Source organism: Meriones unguiculatus, chromosome 11 (assembly GCF_030254825.1).
Source record: "Meriones unguiculatus strain TT.TT164.6M chromosome 11, Bangor_MerUng_6.1, whole genome shotgun sequence".
NCBI lineage: Eukaryota > Metazoa > Chordata > Mammalia > Rodentia > Muridae > Meriones > Meriones unguiculatus.
In genome coordinates, this window is record NC_083359.1 from 51,223,818 (window position 1) to 51,249,043 (window position 25,226).

At 42.3% G+C, this 25,226-nt stretch overlaps 2 protein-coding genes across 7 annotated transcripts in view; both read left to right on the plus strand.

The window, feature by feature from the left end:
- Bfar (bifunctional apoptosis regulator) overlaps positions 1 to 3,164 on the plus strand; it is a 63,750-nt gene extending 60,586 nt beyond the window's left edge. For all 5 annotated transcript variants that reach the window (XM_060364215.1, XM_060364218.1, XM_060364213.1 and 2 more), the window contains one exon: positions 3,038 to 3,164. Coding sequence is in view for 2 of the 5 variants with exons in the window: in XM_060364218.1 (XP_060220201.1) it covers positions 3,038 to 3,086 (49 nt within the window). In the remaining 3 variants the exon portion in view is untranslated. The remainder of the gene's footprint in view (positions 1 to 3,037) is intronic.
- Positions 3,165 to 15,040: 11,876 nt separating this feature from the next.
- LOC110556849 (transmembrane protein 238-like) lies at positions 15,041 to 24,116 on the plus strand. Of its 2 annotated transcripts, XM_021650814.2 has the most exons (2): positions 15,041 to 15,732; positions 15,863 to 15,974. In XM_021650814.2, exons 1-2 carry the CDS (start codon positions 15,270 to 15,272, stop codon positions 15,883 to 15,885), a joined length of 486 nt encoding a protein of 161 aa, XP_021506489.1. In that variant the 5' UTR covers positions 15,041 to 15,269; the 3' UTR covers positions 15,886 to 15,974. The 2 variants fall into 2 exon arrangements, with proteins under 2 accessions (XP_021506489.1, XP_060220217.1); XM_060364234.1 differs by having other exon boundaries at positions 15,048 to 24,116.
- Positions 24,117 to 25,226: the final 1,110 nt, after the last annotated feature.

Below are 25,226 nucleotides of genomic sequence, written 5' to 3' on the forward strand. Positions count from 1 at the left end.
AGCCTAGGCGCCCAATTCATTCAATGTCATAGACAGGCATGGGGGATCTAAGAACTGAGAAGCCAAAGGGCTGGTGAGATGGCTCAGCAGGTACACACAAGCTTACAGACCTACAGTTTGATCCTTAAAGATGGAAGGAGAGAACGGATTCTACAAAGCTGTCCCCTGGTCTCTAATAATTGTATTGTGCCCTCTCCTGCATCTCATTCATACATACACACTATAACAATGCATTTTAAAATGTTAAGTATTAAAAGTAGAGGAACAGTGGCTAGAGCTCATCACACATGGTAATGAACTGTCTTGGCCCCTGCTGTTCACAGGAATGAGGCTTCATTCCTTATCGCTACCTAGCGGTAATGGTCTCCCCACTTCAGTGTGCTGGTCTCATGCTTCTTGTGTGGCAATCACTGGTCTGCCTGGCCCTTGCTCACTGCTCAATAAAAGCTTTCTACTATAGTACAGATGGATTTCAGATGCTTCAAGTCTTTGGATTACAGAAAATGCAAGTGACAGCCTCGGTGTACAGCACTGAGGAAAGGGCAGGGCCTCCTGTGACTCCAGCACTCACCTGCTCCAGAAAGGTCCCTGCGGATGGCCACGGGGCATTGTTTTGAAACTCAAGTCCTGGAAGATACTAAAGTGCTCAACTGATGATGAAAACCAAAAGCTCAGAGCAGGGATGGGGCTCCTGCCCAGCTTAAAAACAGAAAATGCACCTTAAAAACCATCATTGAGAGTACTCCTCACAGGAGCCCTCCAGAGTTCTTTCTCACTTGGCCTTAGTTTTGTTCTATGGAAAGGACACTGAGCTGTTGGAAGGCTGAGGTAGAAGGAGTGTGGTGAGCTTGAGGCCAGACTATACTATATAGTGAGTTCTAAGCCAGCTTGAGCTACTGAGCAAAAGCTTGTTTTAGAAAGCTGAGAGCCAGCAAGATGGCTCAGGGGGTAAGTGCACTTGCAGCCATGCCTTAAGACCTGAATTTGATTACAGGAACCACATGCTGGAAGGTGAGAACCACCTCCCTCCACAGGTGCACGCACCACATTCCCACCTCCTTCAGTTAAGGAAATTTTAGAAGAAAAAGGACCAAGCCAGGTGACATGAGCCTATAGGACCAACTGCTTGGGAGAATGAGGCATGAGGATGACAAGTTCAAGAACAGGACAGGCTACAGAGTGAGCTCAAGGTCAGCCTGAGCAACTGATATCCTTTCTCAAAGCAGGGGTGAGGGAGTTAAAGAGAGCTGGAGATGCAGCCCAGTGGATGTGTCTACTCAGTATGAGGAGAGAAAAACAAAACAAAACAAAAAAAACAACATGCAGTTTCCCTGTTAATCATTCGCTGAATCCCCAGCATGGAATGTCTTCAAGAACAGACCCTGTATTGGGGGACAACAGAGAACCAGGTACAACTTTGCCCCAGAAGTCTCAGCAGACTGGAGAGATAGGCATGAAGATATAAGGGACATGAAGATGTGAGCAGGGCAATGATAGGACAGTAAGGGATTTGGGTATTCAGGATATGAGCCTCCAGGTCTCAGACTGGGTGCCCTCTCCTTTGCCCAAAACAGAGCCTGGGCCCAGGATTCTGGGATAGGTGGATCACTTGTAAAGCGTGTTCAGGGAGCAGAGAGAGAGAGAGCACAGAGGTCAGCAGGAATGCAAGAACATGTTCTGCCTAAGAGTGAACACAACTGAGGGTAAACACAAACAGGAAACCTTATCCCAAGCACCCATTTACTCCAGGCTCCTGTATCTCATTGGTTTGGGGTTGCTTGGTGGGGAACAAGGCAGAAAGTGAAAGCTGATGAACCTAGTTAAAGCCCTTGTAGTTAGAGCCAGGGCTGAAATCTGCTGATAGAGAGGACATGAGGTTAGGGACAGAAATCTCCCAACTCTTCTCCCCTCAGGGCTCAAAGAAAATACTCCAAGCCAGGTATATGATATGAACTTTCTAGATAGGCTGGAATGTGGTGAGACCACAAAGCAAAGACTGTAAAGAAGGCAAAGCTAGGCAAAGGCTTGGTGTGAGTAGGAATTCCTGGCATGGTGGCAGAAGCCTCCCCCTGGTGGACAACCTAGGTGTAAAGAGTCTTATTGGAAAGTATGGGCAAATGGAAGAAATGGATTTTTTGACCTAGAAAGATTGTGAAGGTGGAAATATTGCTCAATGGTAGAGAGTTGTAGCATTAGAGAGAGAAGAGAAGTGTGCATGCATGTACACATGCATGTACTTATGAGAGAGAGCAAGAGGGAGAAAGAGGAAGAGAGGTGAAGAGAGTTTGTAGCAGCTGGATATTGACAGAGGAATTACTGATGGAGAACACAAGGAGACCAGCTAGACAGGATGATATGTGCCTGTAATCCCAGCACTCTGCAGGCTGCAGCTGGACAAACAGAGGGGATGTCTTGGCTACATAATTATTGACGTAAGAGGCTAGCCTGGGATACATGAGTAAAAACGTATTTGTATATATGTATATTTTTTTCCTGATGTTTGCGTAGCTTCTGTGTGTCTTATCACTGACAATATTGATCATTTCACCTAGAAGACTAGGAGTTGGGTTATTTGACCAATGAACTGTGGTGAAAGAAGCCTCAGTCATTTTTCAGCTGAAACTTTTAGAGGAAGCAAGTGTCTGGGTATCTTCCCTTTTGCCACAGTTTTTGTTACCTGGTTATTACCTAGTTGCAGTTTGTTTCCTACACCTGGTTAGAATTTTGTTACATAGTTGTTACCTGGTTATGGTTTTATTGTGTTTTTTTTTTTTTAAACTGCCTTTCAAGAAGAGCAATGCCTCCCTAGTGCTGAGATTAAAGGCATGGGACACCATGCCCATTGGTGTGTCTTTTAATAGGGTTTTCAAATTGCTATCACAAATCTCTTGACCAAAGCTATCTTAGTTTTGGATGTATAGCCTTGTTGGAGTAGGTGTGGCCTTGTTGGAGAAAATGTATGCCTGAGAGTGGGCTTTGAGGTTTCAGAATCTCAAGCCAGGCCTAACTGATCACTATCTCTTTTTACTGCCTGCAGATCCAGATCCAGACCAGCTACCTCTCCAGCACCATGTCTGCCTGCATGACACCATGCTTTCCACCGTGACAATGGACTAACCTTCTGAACTTTAAGCCAGCCCAATTAAATGTTTTCTTTTATAAGAGTTGCTGTGGTCACAGTGTCTCTTAACTGCAGTAGACACTAAGATGTGTCACTAAGACACATCTATAACCTTGGCTTAGTATGTCACAGGTTCAGGAATACCCACTCACTGACCATTCAGACACCAGACTGAACTCAATAGAAGTTTATTGAATGCTAAACAGAAACTAACCAGTCAGGGCCATGATATGGACAGAAGAGTCAGACTATAACATTGCTCTGCTCAGAAGACAGGTTTTTTTGTTTGTTTGTTTTTTTAAAACCAAAAAACCATAACCGGTAACAGGTATGTAACAAAACTGTAACCAGGTGTAGGAAGTAGGAAACAAACTGCAACTTGGTAACAGCCAGATAACAAAAATGCAACCAGGTATCTAAGTGTAGGAAGCAACATTACATGGGTTTGACTAGCTAGACAAAGCATTTCTAACTGGTCTTTAATTTGATTGGTTCTGCAGTTGGGGGGGGGTGTCTCCCTAGAGTGTCCAACTAACAAAGTATACAAATTTTTGGAAATGAAACCATAGAAACATAATAAAAATGCAGACTTGGAAGCAAAATGGCTTCTGATAGGCTAAAGACTACAGCAGGAGCCATAGTTGTGCTAAGAAATAAAGTAGGTCTCAACAGAGAGGCTTTGGAATTTAAGCAGGTTACAACAGTATATATATATATACAACATATATATATACAACATATATATATATGCATATATATACATATATATACAACAGTATATATATATATATATATATTGTTTATTTATTTATTTATTTATTTATTTTTGAGACAGGGTTTCTCTGTGTAGCTGTGGCTGTCCTGGACTTGCTTTGTAGACTGGGATGGCCTCAAACAAAGAGAGACCTGCCTGTCTCTGCCTCCAGAGTGTTGGGATTAAAGAAATGCACCATCACATCCAGCTAGTTTAGTATACCTTAATTGATACCTGTTAATAATCTTGGCTGTGGAAAGAGTGTAAGATACCTTCTCCACACACTCGGTCTCCTCAAATTTTAAGGCAAAGTTGTGTTCTCAAGGAGACCCATAGAGTTGACTTCAGGGCCTGAGACAGCATGGTCATAGAAGTAGTGGTCTAATGTGATGCAAAGAGCCCAAGGTAGCTAAAAGACATTGGGGGTGTGAAGAGGGTGTCTATCAGGATAGTTCATCAGCTTCCATCCCATCTAGGCTGCATTCTGGCAGCCTCCCACTCAATTAGAGCTATCTGGACAATGAGTCTCCATGGAGCTCTGTAAATTTAGGCAGACAAAGTATCTGGAAAGAACCTGTTGTGCCCAATTCATGAAATCTGCAAAAGACCACCAGGAATCAAGTCCGTTGCAAAACATACGAGGATCTTTATTTGCAGCCCGGGCTGTGACTCTCACAGATCCCAGCTAAGAGACTCTGAGCTCAGGACTAAGGATGATTTATAGGATAACAGGCCCTCCCAGTGCACCCAAAGCAGGGGATTCAGCCTGGCAAGCATCTACTGGTTAATACAGAAAAGGGGTTGCTACATTTCAAAACTATTTGCAGTGGGAAAGTGCCAGGACCATGAACAGTTCTGGATTTCTTTGTTCTCTCTTTTGTCGGGGGACAGAGAGGAGGAACAGCCGGTCTTGGGTAGTTTGTGCTATTTTCAGGAGCAAAGGTATGAGTTGGAATGAGTTGGGGGCCATCCAGGCCGGTTTCCTGGCAACAATAATGCTAATGAGCAGCAAGGTCAGCTCTTCCCTGCAGTTGGCTGGATCTGCTTAGAAGCAGCCAGGTCATCTGGCCTGGTATGTTTTAAACTTTTTAGCTCAGTACCCTAAAAACCTAGTTTTTAATTATTTGATCTCTCATTCCCCCCTCTGAGAAGTTCCTTGAAGGCCCAGTCATGAGCCTTCCTGAAATGTAGACTCTCATTATTCTGGAGTGGTCAGTGTAAAATCAACATTCTTCTTTGAGGGCTGCACATAGCTTACCCTGCTGTAAAAACAACAGATCCAAGCCCCTTCTGCTTTATAATACTATTTTTGCCAGTTAATCAATATTTTTTCTAATTGGGTGATTGAGTTCTCAAGGCATTGAATATCTGCCTTTAAGCTGTTATAATTCTGGTTTTGTATAGCCAGTGCTGTAATACCGGTTCCTGCTCCAGCTAAGCAGGTCCCAAAGATAGTAACTAATGTCAAGAAGCCCCTTTTGACATAGCATTTCAGTCTGTTAGTTAGGATAAAGGCCAATGAATTTCTCTTCTTCTGTAACTTCTTAAGGTTGACATTGGGGCAGAGATATTGGGGACCCAGGAAGGCTAAAAGGCTGGTCAAAGGCTGGGCAACAGGGCACCATCTAATTAGCAATCCAGTTGAAGAGACAGGGAGCCATCACATCGGCTGGACTGGTTTACTTCAGCTTTCAGCAAGTCCAGGTTTCAGCTTGCAATTCATAGGTGATCCCTGAATGGAGTATGTCAGCCAGGTGAAAATCTGCTGAAACAAAGTGAGCTAGAGACAGAAGTTAAAATTTTTCTCATAAATGGAGAAAGTGAGGAATTCCAAGACCAAGGAAAAACTCATATGAGTCCATTTGAGCTATGGTAGATCCAGATCTTCTGAATTTTTTTGATTTCCTGAAATTCATATGAATTTTAGTTTACAAAAGGAAGTAAATTAGTATCATCATTGTATTGAGACCCATACTTTAGAAAAAGCAGGTAACGTGTCTACAAGACAGCAGGAGTAGACTCATGCCATTAACACCTAGTAAAAGCTATAGCTTTTGGGTCAGAGATATACATATGTTGATGTTTATTCTATTTACTATTGATTTATCTTTTAGTTAAACAGCAGTTATTCCTAAACCAGCTGTATACCCAAATCACCACACAGAGACTAGGATTTATTTAATTAATCTAGAACACAATGCTGGGCAATAGTTACTCCATCCTAAACCTCCAAGCCCACATAGTTTCCTACCATTCAGATTTCCCACATTATACTTGCTTTTAGTCATATATTAGGTCCAGTTCATCTCTCCTCATGCTTCCAAACCCTCCCTGCTGGTCTCTCTTTTGACTCCTTCCACTCCTTTCTTTTTCCTCCACTCCGGACCAGATGTTCCACCCTATCCTCTCCATTGCTCATCATTGGCTGGTTGTTTTATTGACAATACAGAGAACAAATGGTGGCATGTTTACACAAACTTGAGACAGGTGATGCTTAGAATAAACATCACAATGCAATGTCTGGATTGAAATCAGATAGTGGGGTAGAGAAATCAGCATTTGAATGAACAAGGGTAAATTGTATACATTCCACAAGAACATTATACCAACATACATATTAGACAGAGATGCTTTTAGCATAATTAGAAGCACTTTATGTCTATCTCCAGAAGACAACCAAAGGAAAATTAAAATCTCGAGCTTGTGACTGGATTATAAGCAGTTAGTGCTCCATCAGCTTATCAGAACTCTATGATCAGTGTTGTAACTCTGGACAAAGAATTTTCTCCCATACAAGGGAAGTCAGTTCTTCTTCACATTATGGGCTAAGAGCTGTAGGGCAGCTGTGAAGCTGTGAGGAGAGCAGGGCCCTCTCATGCAACTCCATGGAAGCCAACATGCCTTGCTCCTGCAGTTTACCCTCCAGGGAACAGCCTTCCCAGCTCATCCATGTGAGCGCCAGAAGCCTCTCTCAGGCCAGATCCTCAGGAACTATTCTTCCTAACCCTCTGATTCCTGCCTCCCCCAAAAGTCCTTTCTTATTCTGCATGTTTCGCTTCACCTGTGCTTCCATGAATCACAGCTCTGTGCTATCTGGGTGTGTTTGTCTCAAAACATCTAAAGCCCAGAGCTGGGAATGTAGCTGGGAATATACTGGTAGAGTGCTTGCCTGGCATGTGTGAAGTCTTAGGTGAAATTCTTAGCAATGAAAAGGCAGAGGGTGGTGCTGGAGATTGACTGAGTACTTGGGAGAACCTGCTGCTCTTAAAGAAAACCTAAAACTCCAATTCCAGGGGATCTGACACTCTCTCCTAGCCTCCTTGGAAACCAGACATACACATGGTGTATATGTATGTAGGCAAAGATTTATAGATATAAGATAAAAATAAAAATTTTAAACAAATTTTAAATCTGAAACCCAACAAATTCAGGATGTGACTGATTGATTCCTCACAGCAGAGAAAATGGCTAGTGTCCCGTGCATATCTGCTATTATTATCTAACTTGTTGAAGGCTAGCTTACAGCATAGAGTAAACTGAGGCAGAGTGTAGAGACAATGACTGGTCACCTAGCAGACTTTTCTCTGAGGGTAAAAAGCTTGATTTTCTAAGCCAGCACTGATTGTAATTGGCAGGGGCTGCTAATGTTAGTAGCCAAGATCTGGTTACACCTATCCTTGTTTTGTAAACCTTGTCTAAGACATAACTGATTGGTTGATTAAAATGCCTATACTTGGGTAGCGAAGAATGGGTATAGGCATTTTAATCAACCAATCATCCCACCACTGACTGGTTCCTATACACAGAGGCTAAGTTGAGCCTCAGAATCCTGGCATCCTCATGTCTTCCTTTTAATTTGTAATGTGACCTGGGGTTCCCACAACACAGCCACACCTTTGCTAATGACTCTAAAAGGCTGATTAAACTTTGTGATTGTGGAGAGTAGGACTGTTGCAGATTCAGAGCCAAAATTATCTTGGATTATTTTTAGTTCCCTTAATAGCCATTTATCACCAACCTTCTATATCTGATCACTTTTTTTCAGTTACCAGGCAAACCTTTAAAAATGTTTACTTACCATGTTACTAAAATTTCTAGGGTCAAAGCCTAGACTTGAAAGCTCTAACAAGCTTAGCTTGGCCATTGTCTCAAATACATCAGTTAAAACAAATATATCACTGAAAACAGATTTATTTAGCATAGTTACATTGTAAAGAAGAACAAACAAAGAGTTGAAGTGATCCCCAAGTCCATCTTTAGAGTGCTGATATGAGATTTGGGTTTAAATAGAGGACAAGAAATATATGTATTCAGGAGTGGTGGCACACACTTTTAATCCCAGCACTTGGCAGGCAGAAGCAGGCAGATCTCTGTGAGTTTGAGGTGAGCCTGGGCTACAGAGTGAGTTCCAGGACAACCAGGGCTATGTAGAGAAACCCTGTTTCAAAACACAGAAAAAGAAAAGGAAGGAAGGAAAAAAGGAAGAAAGGAAGGAAGGATGAGGAAGATAACTAAGCAGTGCTGATCAAGGTATGGTTTCCATTGCTGCCTTGGTTCTACCTGTGAAAAAAATTGAACTAGGAGAAATCTTTTCCTGAGCAACTCCTACTCTGGCTAGCATCAGACTTTGGCCTTTCTCTTCCTCCAAGGTGGATTCCTGGAGAATTTTTAATTCACTGGGGCTTATTGTATCAACAATCCAATAGCCAATTAGAATGACATGCCAGGACAGTAAGGCACAGCAGGCCACTAGCTTCCACCACTCCCAAGGTTAAGAATGTCATCAGACACCATCCGAGACTTAAAGCAGATATTTCTCAACTTCCCAGTAACCACGTGCCTATTTTTCCTACCAATGTATTTAGTAAATGCCTTGATTTGACTTCGTTTCACTTTGGGATGTTATTGGGAGTGCAACATGAATCTATGTTTGTAGGCTGCAATCATTCACTTTTTGATAAAAAATAAAATATCTTGCTCCCTTGAATGTAGGAACTGTTAAACTCAAGAACACTTGTGTGTTGAGGGGGGAGGGAGAGAGAGAGACTGACTCACTGTGTAGCCTTAGTTGCCCTGGACCTGGCTGTGTAGATCAGGCTGGCCTTCAACTCACAGAGATTCTGGCCTCTGTTTTCTGAGCACTAGGATTAAAAAAAACCTACCATCATGCTCCTTTCTTCTGCAGTATTTACTTCATATTTTGCCTTGTCAGTGTTTACTCCAGGCATCAGAACTGTCCTTAGTGAGAACCCATCAAAGGTCTCAGAGCCCTTGCTGAGTTTGTTGTTTTTTCTCATTGTAATTTTTATCTTTTTTTTCTCTTGGTCTAGGCAAGACATTCACACACACACACACACACACACACACACACACACACACGTACACATGCATTCTACACAGCAGGAGTTTGGAATTCAGAGAATAACTTCTAAGGAGCCAGTTTTCTCTTTCTACCGTTAATGTGGGCTCCAGGCATTGAACTCAGGTCACTGTGTTGCATAGCTTGATGAGAAATAAATTTCTTTTGGATGTGAGTGTCATTGTTATATCAGATGAAGTGAAATGTAGAGAGTCAAAAGCAGCTTTTCTCACAGAAGGTGAACAGGGGTCATCGTGCTTTGTAGGGCTGGTAGAACAGTAGCTGATCCTGCATGTTAGCACTAGGAATTCACTGGGCAGGGGATTTTGTGGGCTGTTTAAAGAATTTACCTCTTAGACCAGAGTAGGGGCAAAAGGAAACATTCATTCCACCCACCACAAAGAGAGCAGGTGTGGCAGTGACACAGAAACCACCTGCTGGAGCCCAGGCCCAACGGACACGTCTACAACACTCCACACCTGACATTCAGGGAGCATCGAAGAAGAGGGGGTGGAGGTTCAGGGAGTTTCCTTCACCTGGTGTCTTCTAGGAATGTCAGAAGCCACCCCTACAAAGTCTCACCAGCATGACTGCCCGAGCATGAGCTGAACAAGGATAACAGCAATAGACAATGCTGACGTGAACAGGGGAAAGATTATGAGGCCTTAACCATAGACAGAGAACCACAGGCATGCAGTGACTGAGAGAAATAGTCTTTCCCAAGGATGAGTGATACCGATCGTTTATCCAATACCAAATGGTCAGCCCCAAATGCATACATATAAATAATACTATACAGATCAAGCAGGTTATATTTAGGAATATATGTATATATAATATGTATATATTTATGCATATAGGAACAATTAATGGAACAAGAGGCCATGGATTTGAGAGAGAGAATGGAGGGTTATATAGGAGGACTGGTAGGGAGGAAAGGGAGGTAGGAAATAATGTAACTATAAATTCAAATATAAAGCTGGGCATCGGTGGTGCACACCTTTAGTCCCAGCACTTGGGAGGCAGAGGCAGGAGAATCTCTGTGAGTTTGAGGCCAGGTTGGTCTACAGAGCGAGTTCCAAGACAGCCAGGGATGTCTTGGAACATCCCTGTCTTGAAAGAGAGACCCTGTCTTAAAAACAGAACAAAACAAAAAGTTCAAAAATAAAATAATTAAAAAAAAGTACCATTGTTCTGACATCTACTATAATAAATTAAATATTAAAAAAACCTTGCATATGGTGATGGGCTGCAAGATGAGGGTCTCTCTTTTGGATGAATTCTTATCGGGTGAGCCACTTTGTATGGAATTTCCATGAAATACAGGCATCTCTGTAGTAATGGGTAATTCACTATACCACTCACTGGTTCACTGGTTCACTGCCACTTGAGTAGAATGCTGCTTGGGTTTTCCTGTTTTACGGGATGCTTTCTGTACTAGGCTTGCACTGGGGACCAACTCCTTTATGGTTACTCAATCACAGGATGCTGAAAAGATGATTGGCAGACATGGTGCTGACTACACTTGTAGGAGTCAGAGGAACAGATCAACAAGTAGGCATGGGCAGGGAGCACTCCTGGCCACATTTTTATGCCAGAACTCACAAATGGAAACATCCTTTGATGGAAGATTTGTCCATAATATTCTATTTCCTAGGAAAAAATTCTTCCAGCTCCACCATGCTCTGTACTTCCTTCACTCCCTGACCACACTTGGCTCAGCTACAAGCTGATCTCTGCTTTCTGGCTCCCTTTTGCTCTTCCTCCACCTCATTCTTCTCCACATCATTTTGAAGATTGAACCAAGGATCACATGCATAGTAGGCTACTCTACCAACCAGGGTATACCCATTTTTTTTTAATTTTTTTTTTTTGAGATAGAGTTTCTTTGTACATAGCTTGGCAACTTGGCTGCTGTGAAACTCACTATGTAGACCAGGCTGGCCTGACACTCTCAGAGGCCTACCTCTGCCTCTTGAGTGCTGGGATTAAAAGTATGCACCATGGCTCCTATCTCTTAACTCCTATCTTCCCAAGTCAACAACTTTTCAAAATTCAGTTACATGCTTCATAGAAAAAGGGGTATGGGTCAGGTTTGTTTCTCTCTCTCTGAGACAGGGTTTTTCTGTGTAGCCTTAGCTGTCCTGGATCTCAATTTGTCAAGGAGGGTGGCCTCAAACTCACAGAGATCTGCCTGCCTCTGCCTCCCAAGTGCTGGGGTTAAAGGTGCACTTGTTTGTTTAAAGGTTTATTTATTAATCATTTATACAGTATTCTGCCTGCATGTGTGCCTACACACCAGAAGAGGTGGTGGCACCAGATCTGATTATAGATGGCTAATGAATTGCTGGGAATTGAACTCAGAACCTTTGGGGAACTGCCAGTGCTCTTAATCTCTGAGCCATCTCTCCAGCCCCCTGTTGTTGTTGTTTTTTTTTTTTTTTTTTTTTTTTTTTTTTTTTTTTTTTTTTAATCCAGGTTTTCACAGAACACTATGCACATGTGGTTACAGGGATGCCCCATATCAGGTACACAGCTGGACCTGTTGAAAGCTCTTTTCAGATGCAGCCTTGTGAACTCCCACAGCCCATGCAACAGCAGAAGCAGCAGCTCTTCTTGCAGGAGTGTATCTACACCATCTACACCTTTTGTATTTTCTGGAGCAAGTATTGGTGGTGGTACAGGAGCAGTTAGAGTCCAGCTGGAGTCAGAAGGCAGATGCACGTAGACATGACTGGATGTGTGTGTGCAGGTGCATGTGTATATGGAGGCCAGAAGGTGATTGTTCAGTTGTTTGAGACAGGGTCTTTCACTGGCCAGGAGCTCATCGAGTTGGCTAGACTGGCTGGCTAGCAAAACCCAGGGATCTACCTGACACCACTTCTTCAGTAGTCAGATCACAAATGGCTTTTTATTTTGTTTTGTTTTTTAAGGCAGTGTTTCTCTGTGTAGCCTTGGCTGTCCTGGAACTCTGTAGACCAGGCTGGCCTCACACTCACAGAAATCTGATTGCTTCTGCCTCCTAAGTGGTGTTTATTATATTTTAAGACTGCTCTCACATAGCTCTCTTTGTAAATACTTCTTTAATTTGTGCTCCTTGTGCCTTTACCTCCTGGATGCTGAGTTTACAGGTGTGTGCTCCCACAACCAGCTAGACCATAGCTGTGCCTAAACTGAAACACAACCCCATACAAAGGCCACATAACTGAATGTGGGGTTTCAAAAAAGAGGCTACAGTAAAAGGCTTCTGAAACCATAACAACCAAAATTTAATTCAAAATCAAGTGGCTAAGGAATCCAAGGTATCTCTGGAAGCAACATGTTGAATCACACTTCTCTGCAGCTCTCCATTCAACTCAGGACAAGTGCATTGTGCACTGTGCATGCTGCTATGCTAGCACCACTGTCGTGACTTAGAACACCTTAGCTCAGATGTAAGGAGTGTAGTGTCTCTACTGTATGTACACAGTTTTCTGCTCTTATAGAAACGTAATGGTATAATTACTGTGAACAAAGCTGTAGTAAGAATTCTGGAGTTTTGATTCTTAAAAACAAAACAAAACAAAACGAAACAGGCTGGGCACAGTGGTGCATGCTTGTAATCCCAGCACTCAGGGAGGCAGAGGCAGGTGGATCTCTGTGAGGATAAGTTATTCTCTGATCTACGTATTTGAACTGTGTGCTTCTCCCTCCCAAACAAACAAATAAATGTAATACGATAAGAAACTTTTGAGTTGCTCACTTCAGTTTTATTTTTAAAAATGTTAAATTTTGTCTTGGCATTAGAACAGAATTTCTGAAATGCTTTTAAATATATTTCTGCCCTTTTGTAGTACATACTTCTGCACAGTGGTACTCTCAGAATTAATGATTATAAAATCAAAATACTGATCAACTGTGAAAAATATTGAAGATTCTCTATGTCCTGCAGTATCAAATATTTAGCCAAGAGTTAATTCTTTATGTAAAAAGTGCACCCATCTTATTAGTATGTCAATTTGATTTTGTCTAGTGAATTATATGTATAACAAAGAATTCTTTAAATAGCAGGGCATGATGGCTATGCCCATAATTCCAGCACTTTGGAAGTGGAGACAGAAGGATCAGGTCATCTTCAGCTACATAGTGAATTCAAGGCCACTGTGCTACAATGAAACCATCTCAAAAAAAAAAAAAACCATTAAAAATACTTTTTAAAAATATTTATTAGTGACTATCAGTGTTTGATTTGTACACCTATTTTATATATTTATATACTTACAGTCACATAACAATTTCTCCCACTTAAAGAGGTCCCAAATGGAAACAGGTTGAGAGACTCTGGTAGGCAGCATTGTTAGTGCCTCCCAATAAAGGCATCATCGGCTAGCAACGCCACAGCCTCCGGTAGGTGCCTGCTCTCTCATTTATAGACGGGGAGACCAAAGATGAGGGAGGTTAAAGATTTTGCTCCAGGTCAGAAATTCAAATTTAAATCTGCCTAAATCCAGGAATGACTATATCAAGGACTACAGAGACAAGCCCCAGGCTAAATTGGCTAATTTCAAAGCATCTGAGAAAAGGGTGATTCCATCTTATCCCTTTACGGTGTAGGCAAATTCATTCTGGTTGTCAACCTTGAGCACTCTTGTAGCCAAAGGGGAGATCTATATTTTCATGTGGAAGTCAGAGAGCAACTGCAGAAGTCCTCTTTTTCCATCACCTGGCTCCTGAGTATTGGACTCAGGCTGGCAGGCTTCAACTACCGTATCATCATGTCTACCTGCTATTCATATTTGTAAGTTTAAAACTTAAATTTTAAATTACAAGATAAAATTCTGCAACTCTTTATTTTGGAAATGTCAAGGCTAGAGAACACGTAGAGAACTGAACAATAAATATCTATACTCAATTCATCTATATTCTACAATTAACATTTTCCACCTTACCTTTTCTATTTATCTTTACACTTTATTAACTCTATTTTTTGACAACTTTATACTTGTATATCTTGATCATATCCACCGCCAACTTCCCCGATCCACCTTCACGTTTATTTAATTTTCATTCATTCATTCGAGACAGGACCTCACAATATAGTCCTGGATAGCCTGGAATTCACAAATTAGGACAGGCTGACTTCCAATACATAGAGATCTGCTTGTCTTTGCCTGTCGGGTGATGGTATTAACTATCATGTTTGACCCCTTTAAAAATATTTTAGTAAGCCTCTGAGTCCAGTTAGTATAGCCTGTTCGCTCAGGCATGGGTATGAACTGTCCAGGAGCGTGAGCAACTCCTATACCTCTATGCTTTTCTAAGTTTCTATCTATAATTCTGAAAGTGTTTAAGAGTAGTTTTCCTCCAAGTGTGGCAGTGTGTGCCTATAGGCCAAAGTAAACGTGGCCTGACCTATAAACCTAAATCTATTTTAGGATGTCTTAAAATACACTTTTAACAAATCAAAACAAAAACCAAGAACCTAGGGGAGGAGGTGATCAGGGAAAGGAAATACGATTATGACTGGAGCGATGGGGTCTACTAGGTCCTTGGCCAAGTATGTCAACAGTCACAACATGAGAATTCAGACCTAACAACACCAGATCCTAATCTGGCCACTTCTCACGTGAAGAAAAATATTTAGCCAAGATTTAATCTCGAGCTTCATTCAGGTATTGCTGGGAAGTTACATGAAAAGAGGCCCGTGGTTTCCTCTTCCCCAAGATCTCAACCTCCCCCGAGAAAGTTCTCGACCCGGGTACGGCTGATTTCGCTGTCGTAAGTTTTAAGACACCCAGTGCCTAAAGGTCCGACACTGGACAGACGGCCCTGGAGGGGAGAGCAATGCGCAAGCGCAGAAGGAGCGGCGGGTCATCATGCGCACGCGCAGCTCCCTAGGCTCTTAGTTTCCTCTGCAGCTGACTAACGCGCGGTTTTAACTTCCCGCCCCGCCCCTCTCAGCCCCGCCCCTTGCGTTGCCACGGACACCCAGGGGCTAAAGCCGGCCGGTGGCAGCGCCCTGGGTGTGGTGGTGTCTTGCAAGGTTTGCGTAGGCTATGTTGAGCGGCACCGATGTTTCGCAGAAGAGCTTGGACTTGGAGAAGATGCGGTTGGGGGCCCTGGGCCGCTGCAGGCAGTTTTTTTGGCTGGGTGTCGCCTTCGACGCTGTGGGTGTGGCAGTGCTGTTCACTGGCGTCTTTGCCAACTTGCTGTTCTACGACATGCTGCTCTATCTGGGTTCCATCATCATCTTCGTCAGCCTCTTGTGGTGGATCTCCTGGTACACCGGCAACATCGAGGCACTCCCGGAAGACCCCTTGAGAAGGACTTCGCCTCGCGTGGGCGAGGTCTCTGTGCACCGCTGCGGCAGCCGTCGCTTCTCGCTGACCCTCAGGAGCGTCTCCAACACCTTCCAGTTGATCCGCCGGCGGCGGCGGCAGCGACTCCTCCCGAGGGTTCTCCAGAGGGTCAGCAACATGAGCTCGCCTGACCCGGGCCACATGGACGCCAGGACTGCAGGTGGCGGAACTTCGTTCTGTCTGGCGAAGCCTGTGTCCGTTCTGAACCAGCTAGAGCTTTGCGCAATCCAGGCCTCTAAGAGTTTTCCTCTGGTCCCTCTACATTCTCCTCTCTCCATTTCTCCTTCTAGGAGCCTGCCTGTCTTTTCGGTGACCTCGCAGTGCCACCCTCTGGCGTCTGAAGCCTCTGAAAGCTATAACAGGATGGCTTTGTCCTCTGACTGCCATGTGCCTCAGGAGCGCTCTAATATCAGTTTGACCTCTCGGGTCTACCCTCTAGAACGGACAAAGAATCAGAGTCACCTCCTGGTGCCCATGCCCCCTGATAGTTTCCCCATGGTACCCATGATCTCCAAGAGCCAAATGCAGGGCTCTCTATCCCAACAAAGCCATCTCCAGAGTCTTCCCCGTGTCTCTCAAAAGCAGCCTGAAACTGCTAAAGCTTCTGAGAGCCATACTTTGGCCACAGGGGTTCCTGTGGTGTCACCTGGGTTTGCCCAGGCTCTGCACCCGGAGGCGTCTTTAGCACAAACTTCTCGTGTCCAGAAAGTTCCTAAGAACTTAAGTGCTGAAGTTTTTGGTACTCTCCCGGCACCCAGCCAGAAACTATCTCGGGAGCAGCCTTACCCTTCATCCCCTGTCTCTGAGGCCACACATCCAAAACACTCAGTGTGATTCTTCTGGTAACCCTCCAGCCTTGGGAGAAGTGAGGAAAAGTTACTCTTTCTAATAGGAATCAGACCCCAGCAATTTGAATGTCTACTAAGGCTTTTGCCAAGTAAGTGCCTTGAGGAAAAATTGCCAACCATTACCCTTCTTATTGTCAGTGCTCTAGTGGCTTTCTCAATTCCTGTAGCGGGAACAAAGTGGCTTTGGACTTTAGGAATTAGCCATTTGATGGTTGGTGGGCTTTTGAAAATGGCTTTCTGAGTAGATGAAGCCCAAGGCTTTGACTACTTTACTGGGTGATGAAATCTGTTCCGTTTGTTTAAGGTTAGCAGGGGAGCCAGAGGAATGTTTTTCTTTTAGGAAGTTATAAGGTCTGGAGGTAGGTGAGGGATGTGGATTCTGCAGGGGTTCTCCTGGAAGAAGGCAGCTTCAGTTTGTACAGGAACATAACACCAAGTGACATTGAATCTGAGTGAGGAAACTATTCCTTTTCAGTATGTTTGACTTTTGTCAGAGAGGCTAGCTTCTATTGGAGACAATGCTCTTTAATGCCCCTCTAAAGTTTCAGTAGGCAAAAACTATAGCCAGCGAGACTGTAATAATCTTCATATTCATACACTTTTCAGTGAGTTACTTCTACGTAATGCCCAGTGATACTAATTTCCTGTTTACAACAGTGATAGTTGCTGTTTAAATACATCTAAATAAAACATTTTGCACAATGTAAAAGTAAGCTTTGACTGCATAAGAAAAGTTGAGTGGTTCTAAAATGAAAAATTTTGGACGTAAGCTATCTAATTTGCTTTCTCCCTTCCTCTTTTTCTCTCTCCTCCCCTCTCTTCTTTTTCTCTTTCTTGGTTTGCATTTTGTGGTTGCTGTTTTTTTGTTTTGTTTTGTTTGTTTGTTTGTTTTTTGGACAAGGTCTTCCTATGTAGCCTTGGCATGCCTGGAATTCCCTATGTAGACCAGGTTGGCCTTGAACTCAGAGATCTGCCTGCCTTTGCCTCCCAAATTATGGCCCTTTCTCTTAATTGTCTTAACAAGGCCTCTTGTAAACCAGGCTGTTCTCAGACTTGCTGCATAGCTTAAGATGATCTTGAAATTCCGATCCTCTTGCTTCTACTTCCAGAGTGCTAGGATTACAAGTATGCACTGCCACTCTTAGCTGAGATTTCTTTTTCATTGCTTTTTTTTTTCTTGGGTGGGCGTTAGATATCTGGTGCCCTTGACCGGAAAAGGGCACATGATCCCCTGGAAATGGAGTTACAGTTGTGAGCCGCCATTTAAATGCTGGGAATTATACCCAGGTCCTCTGGAGGAGCAGTGCTCTTAACTGGTGATCCATTTCTTCAGTCCCATATTTGTTGCTCTTATTCCAATAATGGAAATAACTGAATAGTAGGTGGCAGTTATTATTTTCTTACAACTGTCTTCAATAGCCCTTTTAAAAAAATGTATGATCTCACTAGAGATAAACACACATAGGTATATTCTGTAAATCTTTTTTTTTTTTTTTTTTTTTTTAGCTTTGGCTGTCCTGGAACTCACTGTATAGACCAAATTGGCCTGGAACTTATTGTGTAGACCATACTGGGCTTGAACTCACAACAGACAGATATTTTATAAATCTTTTACACAGTTTGAACAACTGAATTCTATAAAATATATCCAATGACTTGTGTTTCTTTCTATTAAAAGAGAGAAAAGTTGCACATAAGAACACATGCCTGTAGTCCTAGCATTTGGGATGCAGAGGAAGGGTGGTTGTTGAAAGTTATAGGTTAACCAGGGCATTTGAGAGACACAGGGAGGCAATCTCTATGTGTTTGAGTTCAGCCTATTCTACATATCACATTCCACAACAACCAGGGCTACCATGTCTCAAAAAAAATATATATATGTATATATATATATATATGGAAAGAAAGAAAGAGATACAGAAGGGCTTGGACATAGTAGCTAAGCCAGCAGAAAGCCCTGGCTTTGTATAAACCAGTCAGGGTCTTGCATACCTGTAATTTCAGCAACAGGAGGTAATGACACAAGGATCAGAATTCAAAGGTTATCCTCAGCTACATAGTGAGTTTGAGGATAGCCTGGGCTACATGAGACCCTATCTCTAAAAAACAAGCAACAATAAAATTAAGTGGCTGGCATGATGAGTCAGTGAATAGAAAGAAATGCTTTCTGCCAAGCTTGATGACCTAACTCAGTCCCCTAAACTCAGATGGTAGGAGAGAACTGGCTCCCACAGGTGGCAGTCCTCTTACCTTTACTCTTATATTTTGTCTTTCTCCACATAAATAAAAACATGCAATAAATTTTTTAAAAATTAAGGTTCACTTTATTAGGGGGTTATATTTTAAAATGGTACCAAGTGGGAGGTCCACAAAATATATTAAAAATTTTTTGTTTTGGTTTTTGAGACAGGGTTCTCTGTGTAGCCTTGGCTGTCTTGGACTCTATTTGTAGACTGGCTGGCCTCGAACTAGAGATCTGCCTGCCTTGCAGGGTACTGGGATTACAGGCTTGCAACACCACAACCAGGCTAAATATAAAATTTTTTTTAAAGGAAAAGGAGTAATTATAGTTGATGGCAGCTGGGAGTGGTGGTATCGGCATGTCTGCGTGAGGTTGTGCACAGGAGTGCAGGTGCCAGCAGATGTCAGAGGCACCAAACCCCAGAGCTGGAGTTAACAGACAGTTGTGAGTTATCTGATACAGGTCCTCTGGAAGTGCTGCAGTGATCTTAAGCACTACCCTATGTCTCTGGGACTTTTTTATTTTTTATTCATTTTATTTTTTAGTCAGACTGTCATGTAGCTCAGGTTGGCCTCAAATTCTGTATTTGGCCAAGGATGACCTTGCACTTCTGATCCTTCAGCCTCTACCCCCATGAGTGGTGGGGTTACAGGTGTCACTAAACCAGGTTTGTGTAGTGCTGGGGATAGACTCCAGGGCTTTCTGCATACTAGGTGAGCAGTCTACTAACTGAGATTCCTCCCCCAGAACACCATATCCAGCTTCTTAGGAGAACTTTTACTCAGGTGGAGTTGTGTTTGTAGTTTGCAGTTCTACCTGTGGCCGGCTGTAAAGTAATGTCAATAGGCAAATAATTGAGATGAATTGCTAAGGTTCTCTTTAAATTATAAGACAAAAGTAGACCTCTTAATTGTTAAACAACAGTTCCTAATTAAAATATAGACTCCACCTTGCAAAATACTTCCAGGTATTTGATTTCTTGTCCAGAACCTTTTTAGTATTGTTACAGAGATGAAATGTGGAATTACTGTTATATTATCTCATTTATGCATGTTGCAGGCAAAATAAGTACTTATCTAAATCAGGGGCATATGGTAGCTGGGGTTTTCCCCCCATAAATGTCAAGGTAGTAGATACTTTTGCCAAAAGACAAAAATTGAAGGTGTGAGTTTAGAAGCAGAACTCTATGAATTCGGTAAATTTATACTGGTTTGTATATCTAATTCCTGGATAGCCAGGAATTAGATGTTAAAATGTTGTGAGTCAACTTATGTAATGAAGGAGAAAACCTTGCCCTCATTGGTCTGCTTTCCTGGAATGGGCTCGATGGCTCCTTTGGCTCCAGTTACATCACCTGGAGTCATTTGCCTAACCAAGAACATGTAGCTTAGAGGGGAGAGGACCTGATAGGGTGGTTCTACAGCCAACATTATCCCTTTACTCTGCTCTAGTGACACTCAGATGTGGCCCACTATTCTCTCAGAATACAAAGCTTTTTCATTTTGGTTTGCAGGCCCAAGTTGAGGCAATTTGCTAATCTTCTGAATGAAGAATCCACCTTTCAGGACCTGGTATTTGATAACAATAGAGTCCTCATTGTATGGCAATGCCTGCATCACTGGGAAGGCCACTAGTCAGAGAGAGGCCCTAAGAGTGCTTGGGTGGGAACTGATTCCCTAGCTTGGGGTTTGAGGCTCCCCTTGAGGCTCTGTCTTAGGGTAAGGAGGGGTGCCCACCAATACCTAGTGTAGAGAGAGCAGAGATGCACAGGATAGCTTGTGTGGCACAGACTGTTTGACCCCCACTGGCAGCAGTATGAGCCTTCACTCTAATCTTCATCACTGAAACTTTAAATTGTGTCATAGAGGCTCTCCACTGTAATCCGTCTGAGCATTTGGAAGGCTGAGATGAGAGAAATGAGAACTGAGAGTTGGAGACTATCTTGGGCTACAAAGAAAAACTGTTCAAAAAAGCAAAAATAAAATTTCAAATTGCTTTTTTTTAATAAGCTTTTCTTTTTCTCTTTCTTTCTTTCTTTCTTTCTTTCTGTCTTTCTCTCTCTCTCTCTCTCTCTCTCTCTCTCTCTCTTTCTTTCTTTCTTTTTTTTATATTTTCGGAGTGGCCTGAACTTTCTACAAAGCCCAGGCTGGCCTAGACTTTGCAGCATCCCTCCTGCACATGCTTCCTGAGTGCTGGAGTTATAGGTACATGTTACAATGCTTTGCTTTTAGGACCTTTTAAAAAGATAGTCTTGGTTAGGCAAGATGGTTCAGTGGCAGGAGCACTTGGCACCAACCCTGATGATCTGAGTTCTCAAGTAGAGAGAACCAACTCCTGAAGGTTGTCCTCTGACCACCATACATACACCCTGGCATTTGCATTCCAAATAAATAAGTAAGTAAGTAAGTAAATAAATAAATGTTTAATATATAGATGAGTGAATAACTCAACAAATTCTCAGGTGACTTATTTTTAAAGATTTGTTTATTTATATCATGTTCTGTCTGCATATGCCTGCACAACAGAAGAGGGCACCAGATCTCATTATAGATGGTTGTGAGCCACCATGTGATCGCTGGGAATGGAACTCAGGACCTCTGGCAGAGCAGCCAGTGCTCTTAACCTCTGAGCCATCTCTCCAGCCCCTCAGGTGACTTCTTGTTTTCCTTATCTAGTAGACCATGAGAATCTTATTAATCTATGTTTTATTTATCTTATAGCCTCAGTTTGTATCATCTTTGAATAAGCACACATAAATTTATTAATAACAATAGCTATTACATGTTCATCATATACTAAAAGTGACTCAGGCATTCATCACAGAGTTGGATGCTTTTGTTATCTCCACTTAAAGGATGGGTTTGACATTGAGAAATTAAGTAAAATTTTCAAACTCATACATGTAGAGGAACTGAAATTGATGCATAATATGCTATATAGGATATATGACAAACTTTCCTTTCAAATAAAATTAGTTAGGCATGGTGGTTCATACCCATAATCTCAGCACTTCGGAGAGGGAGGTAGGAGAATCAGAAGGTCAAGGTAATTTTGAACCACATAGGGAGTGTGAAGCTAGCCAGAGCTGCATGAGACCCTGCCAATATTATTAAGGAGCCTCCTTCACTCCCCAAAACAGGTTTTCCCTGTGTAGTCTTGGCTATCCTGGACTCACTATGTAGACCAGGCTGGCCTCCCACTCACAGCAGTCCACCTGCTTCTGCCTCCCAGAGTGGGATTATAGGCTGGCTGGCACTACCTTTTGATATGCCTTCTTCATAAGCATCTTAAAAGTTATAATAATGCAGGTCAGTTAATGGATTACTTCTCTATGTAAACCTTTGGTAGCAGCTAGAAAATGAAGTCATGAACTACATTTTCAGTCAAAACTGATTTTTAAAATTTAGTTTATACTAAGTGCCTGTTTTCTTATTAGGTACATAAAGATGATTCAGTCATTTCATCCTCCCGTTTTTTACTTTGTACAGTAAGTGCATTAGGGAGTAAACACTGTGAGGGTGTAGGATATGAGAAATGTGAGGGGATGAATAGTCCACAATTAGATAATCACTCTCTGAAGTCATAAACCATTGGTTGCAGTTTTAAAAATAAATAAAAACTAGGAAATTTGCTGTGATGATGCATTTCTGTAGTCCCAGCACTTGGAGGCAGTAGGATCAAAAGTTCAAGGTCATACTTAGGTCAGAGGTCAAGATAGCTAGCCTGGGCCATTTGAGATCCTATTTTAAAAAGCCAAACAAACAAACAAACAAACAATCTCAGTGGTTAAAAGCCCCTTATTGCCAAGCATGATAGCCTTAGTCTTATCCCTGTGCCTCACATGGTGGAAAGAGAGAACCAACTCTTGAAAGTTGTCTTCTGGTCTCATATTCATCTCTCTCTCTCTCACTCTCTCTCTCTCTCTCTCTCTCTCTCTCTCACACACACACACACACACAGAGAATTGGAGCTGGAAAGATGGCTGCTCTTGCAGAGGATCTGGGTTTGATTCCCTAAACCCACATGGGAACTTACAATGTCCATAACTTTGGTCCCAGTGGATCAGACTCCCTCTTTTGGCCTCCAAGAATATCAGGCATACATGTGGTACAAAAACATATATGTGGGCAAAACACCAATAGACATGAAATATCATAAAAATGTCTTTTGTTATTTTGTCTTTTTTTTTTTTTTTTCCCAGAGCTGAGGACCGAACCCAGGGCCTTGCGCTTGCTAGGCAAGCGCTCTACCACTGAGCTAAATCCCCAACCCCATAAAAATGTCTTAAATGTAATTTGTATTATTGTATTTATATTTATTTATTTTTGAGAAAGGGTCTCTCCTTAGTCCTGGCTGTCCTGGAATTTGCTATGTAGACCAGGCAGGCCTCAAACTCACAGATCCTTTTACTCCTGAGTGCCAGGATTAAAGGCATGCCACCAACCTAGGCTTAAATGTATTTTTTTTAAAGAGTTATTTATTATGTATACAATGTTCTGCCTGCATGTACACCTGAACACTAGAAGAGGACACCAATTTTCATTATAGATGGTTGTGAGCCACCATGTGGTTGCTGGGAATTGAACTCAGGACCTCTGGAAGAGCAAACAGTGCTCTTAACCCCTGAGCCATCTCTCCAGCCCTTAAATGTAATTTTTAAAAAGTCACAAGCAGCCAGGTGTGGTAGCTCATAACTCTTAATTCCAGCCCTAGGGAGGCACAGGCAGGAGACTCATAGAAAGGTCCAGCACAGCCAGAGCTAATGACCTGTTAAAACACAACAGAATAAACTGCCCATAAAACCCAGGAAACAAGCTGTATTCTCAGTGATAAGGACTCAGAATATGGAAATGAAAGAAACAAACAAATTATGATTTATTTTCCTCTACAGAGCATCTTCTGTGATTGGAATCTCTCCCAAAGTCATTTGCTGAAAGTCAGTTGCCAACATAAAGCAACAGGAAAGCTATTTACTTTGGGGGATGGTTTTGAGACAGGGTCTCACTGTGTATCCTAACTGTCCTGGAACTCTGTAAAGCTCAAACTCAGAGTCTGCCCCTGCCTCCCGAGGGATTAAAGGTGTGCACCATCATGCGAGATTGGAAGCTGTTTTCTAAAGTGACAGGACTAAGAAAAGATGCTTGTGGAACTTCTGAGTCGGGTTTCAGAGCCTTGCATGATGGTTAAGGAGTTAAGGAGTTAGTTTTTTTGCCTTTTGTCTCTTCAATTTGTTCACATCCCTCTCTGGGAATAGGGATTGAGCCCAGGTAGGAGTACTATCACTAAGCTACACCACCCAGCCCACCTCTTTTCTCTTTACCATATGAGGATGCAGCAACAAAGGATATCTTGGAAACTGCCACTGTGTTCTCAACAAGCATGAAACTTGTGCCTTGATCTTGAACGCTTGATCTCTAAACTTTTAATGAATAAATTTCTATTGTTTTTAAGGTATTCAATCTCATGTATTTTGTTACAGTAGCATTTATAGACTAAGCCAAATTCCCTTTTTCTTCTATCTTACAATTGTCTTTCTTTCCTTTCTTTTTTTTTTAAGATTTATATATTTACTATGTGTACAATGTTCTGTCTGCATGTACACACCTACAGTCCAGAAGAGGACACCAGATTTCATTATAGATGGTTGTGAGCCACCATGTGGTTGCTGGGAACTGAGCTCAGGATCTCTGGAAGAGCAGTAGCCAATGCTCTTAACCTCTGAGCCATCTCTCTAGCTCCCATATCTTACATTTGACTATACCTATAATTAAGTGTCCCTTTCAACACAGTGAGTTTGAGGCCATTCTGGGATACATGAGACACGAGAGCTTTTATTACTTACTTTTCTGTTACTGTGATAAAACACTGTGACCAAGGTGACTTATAGAAGAAAGAATTTATTAGCTTACAGTCCCAGGGGGTTAGAGTTCATGATGAGGACACCATGACAGCAGGCAACTAGAGTAGTTACCTGAGAGATGACATCTTCAACCACAAACATGAAGCAGAGATTAAACTCATGAAAGCTGGCTGTAAAGAAATTTTAATTTATAACATGGCTACTCTGGCAAGAGATCACATTCTAGGTCTGTGCGATCCACTTAGAATATGAACACATCTTTAATCCAGGAGACAGAAGCAAGCAGATATGAGTTCAAGGTCAGCTTAGTATAGAGCAAGTTTCAGGTAAAGAAAAGCTTAGGTACATGCCTTTAATCCCAAACAATTAAGGTAAAGACAGTTTGTAGAATGAAGCACCCAAGTTTGAAAGTGATGTCTAATTAAGTGGCAGAAAAAAGTGATGAATCAGAGAAAGACTTAACAGAATAGGATACACCCACCTCTCAAGAGAATAGAGAAAAGGGAAGCTACATAGGGGGGGATGAGAGAGGAGGAGGCAGTTTTACAGTAATAGAGACGGGTTGCAGACTCAGGTGAAGACGGAATAAGCCAGAGAATGAGAATGGGCCAGAAGATTAGAAAAGATTTCTGGAGTTAGTTTGAGGCCAAGTAGAGCAATTCGGAGGTCCAGAGAGAAGCCATATTGAATAAGTCAGCTGGGAC

Excerpts from the sequence above, each read along its gene's own strand:
- LOC110556849 (XM_060364234.1), top strand. The coding sequence starts at position 15,270 with ATGTTGAGCGGCACCGATGTTTCGCAGAAGAGCTTGGACTTGGAGAAG.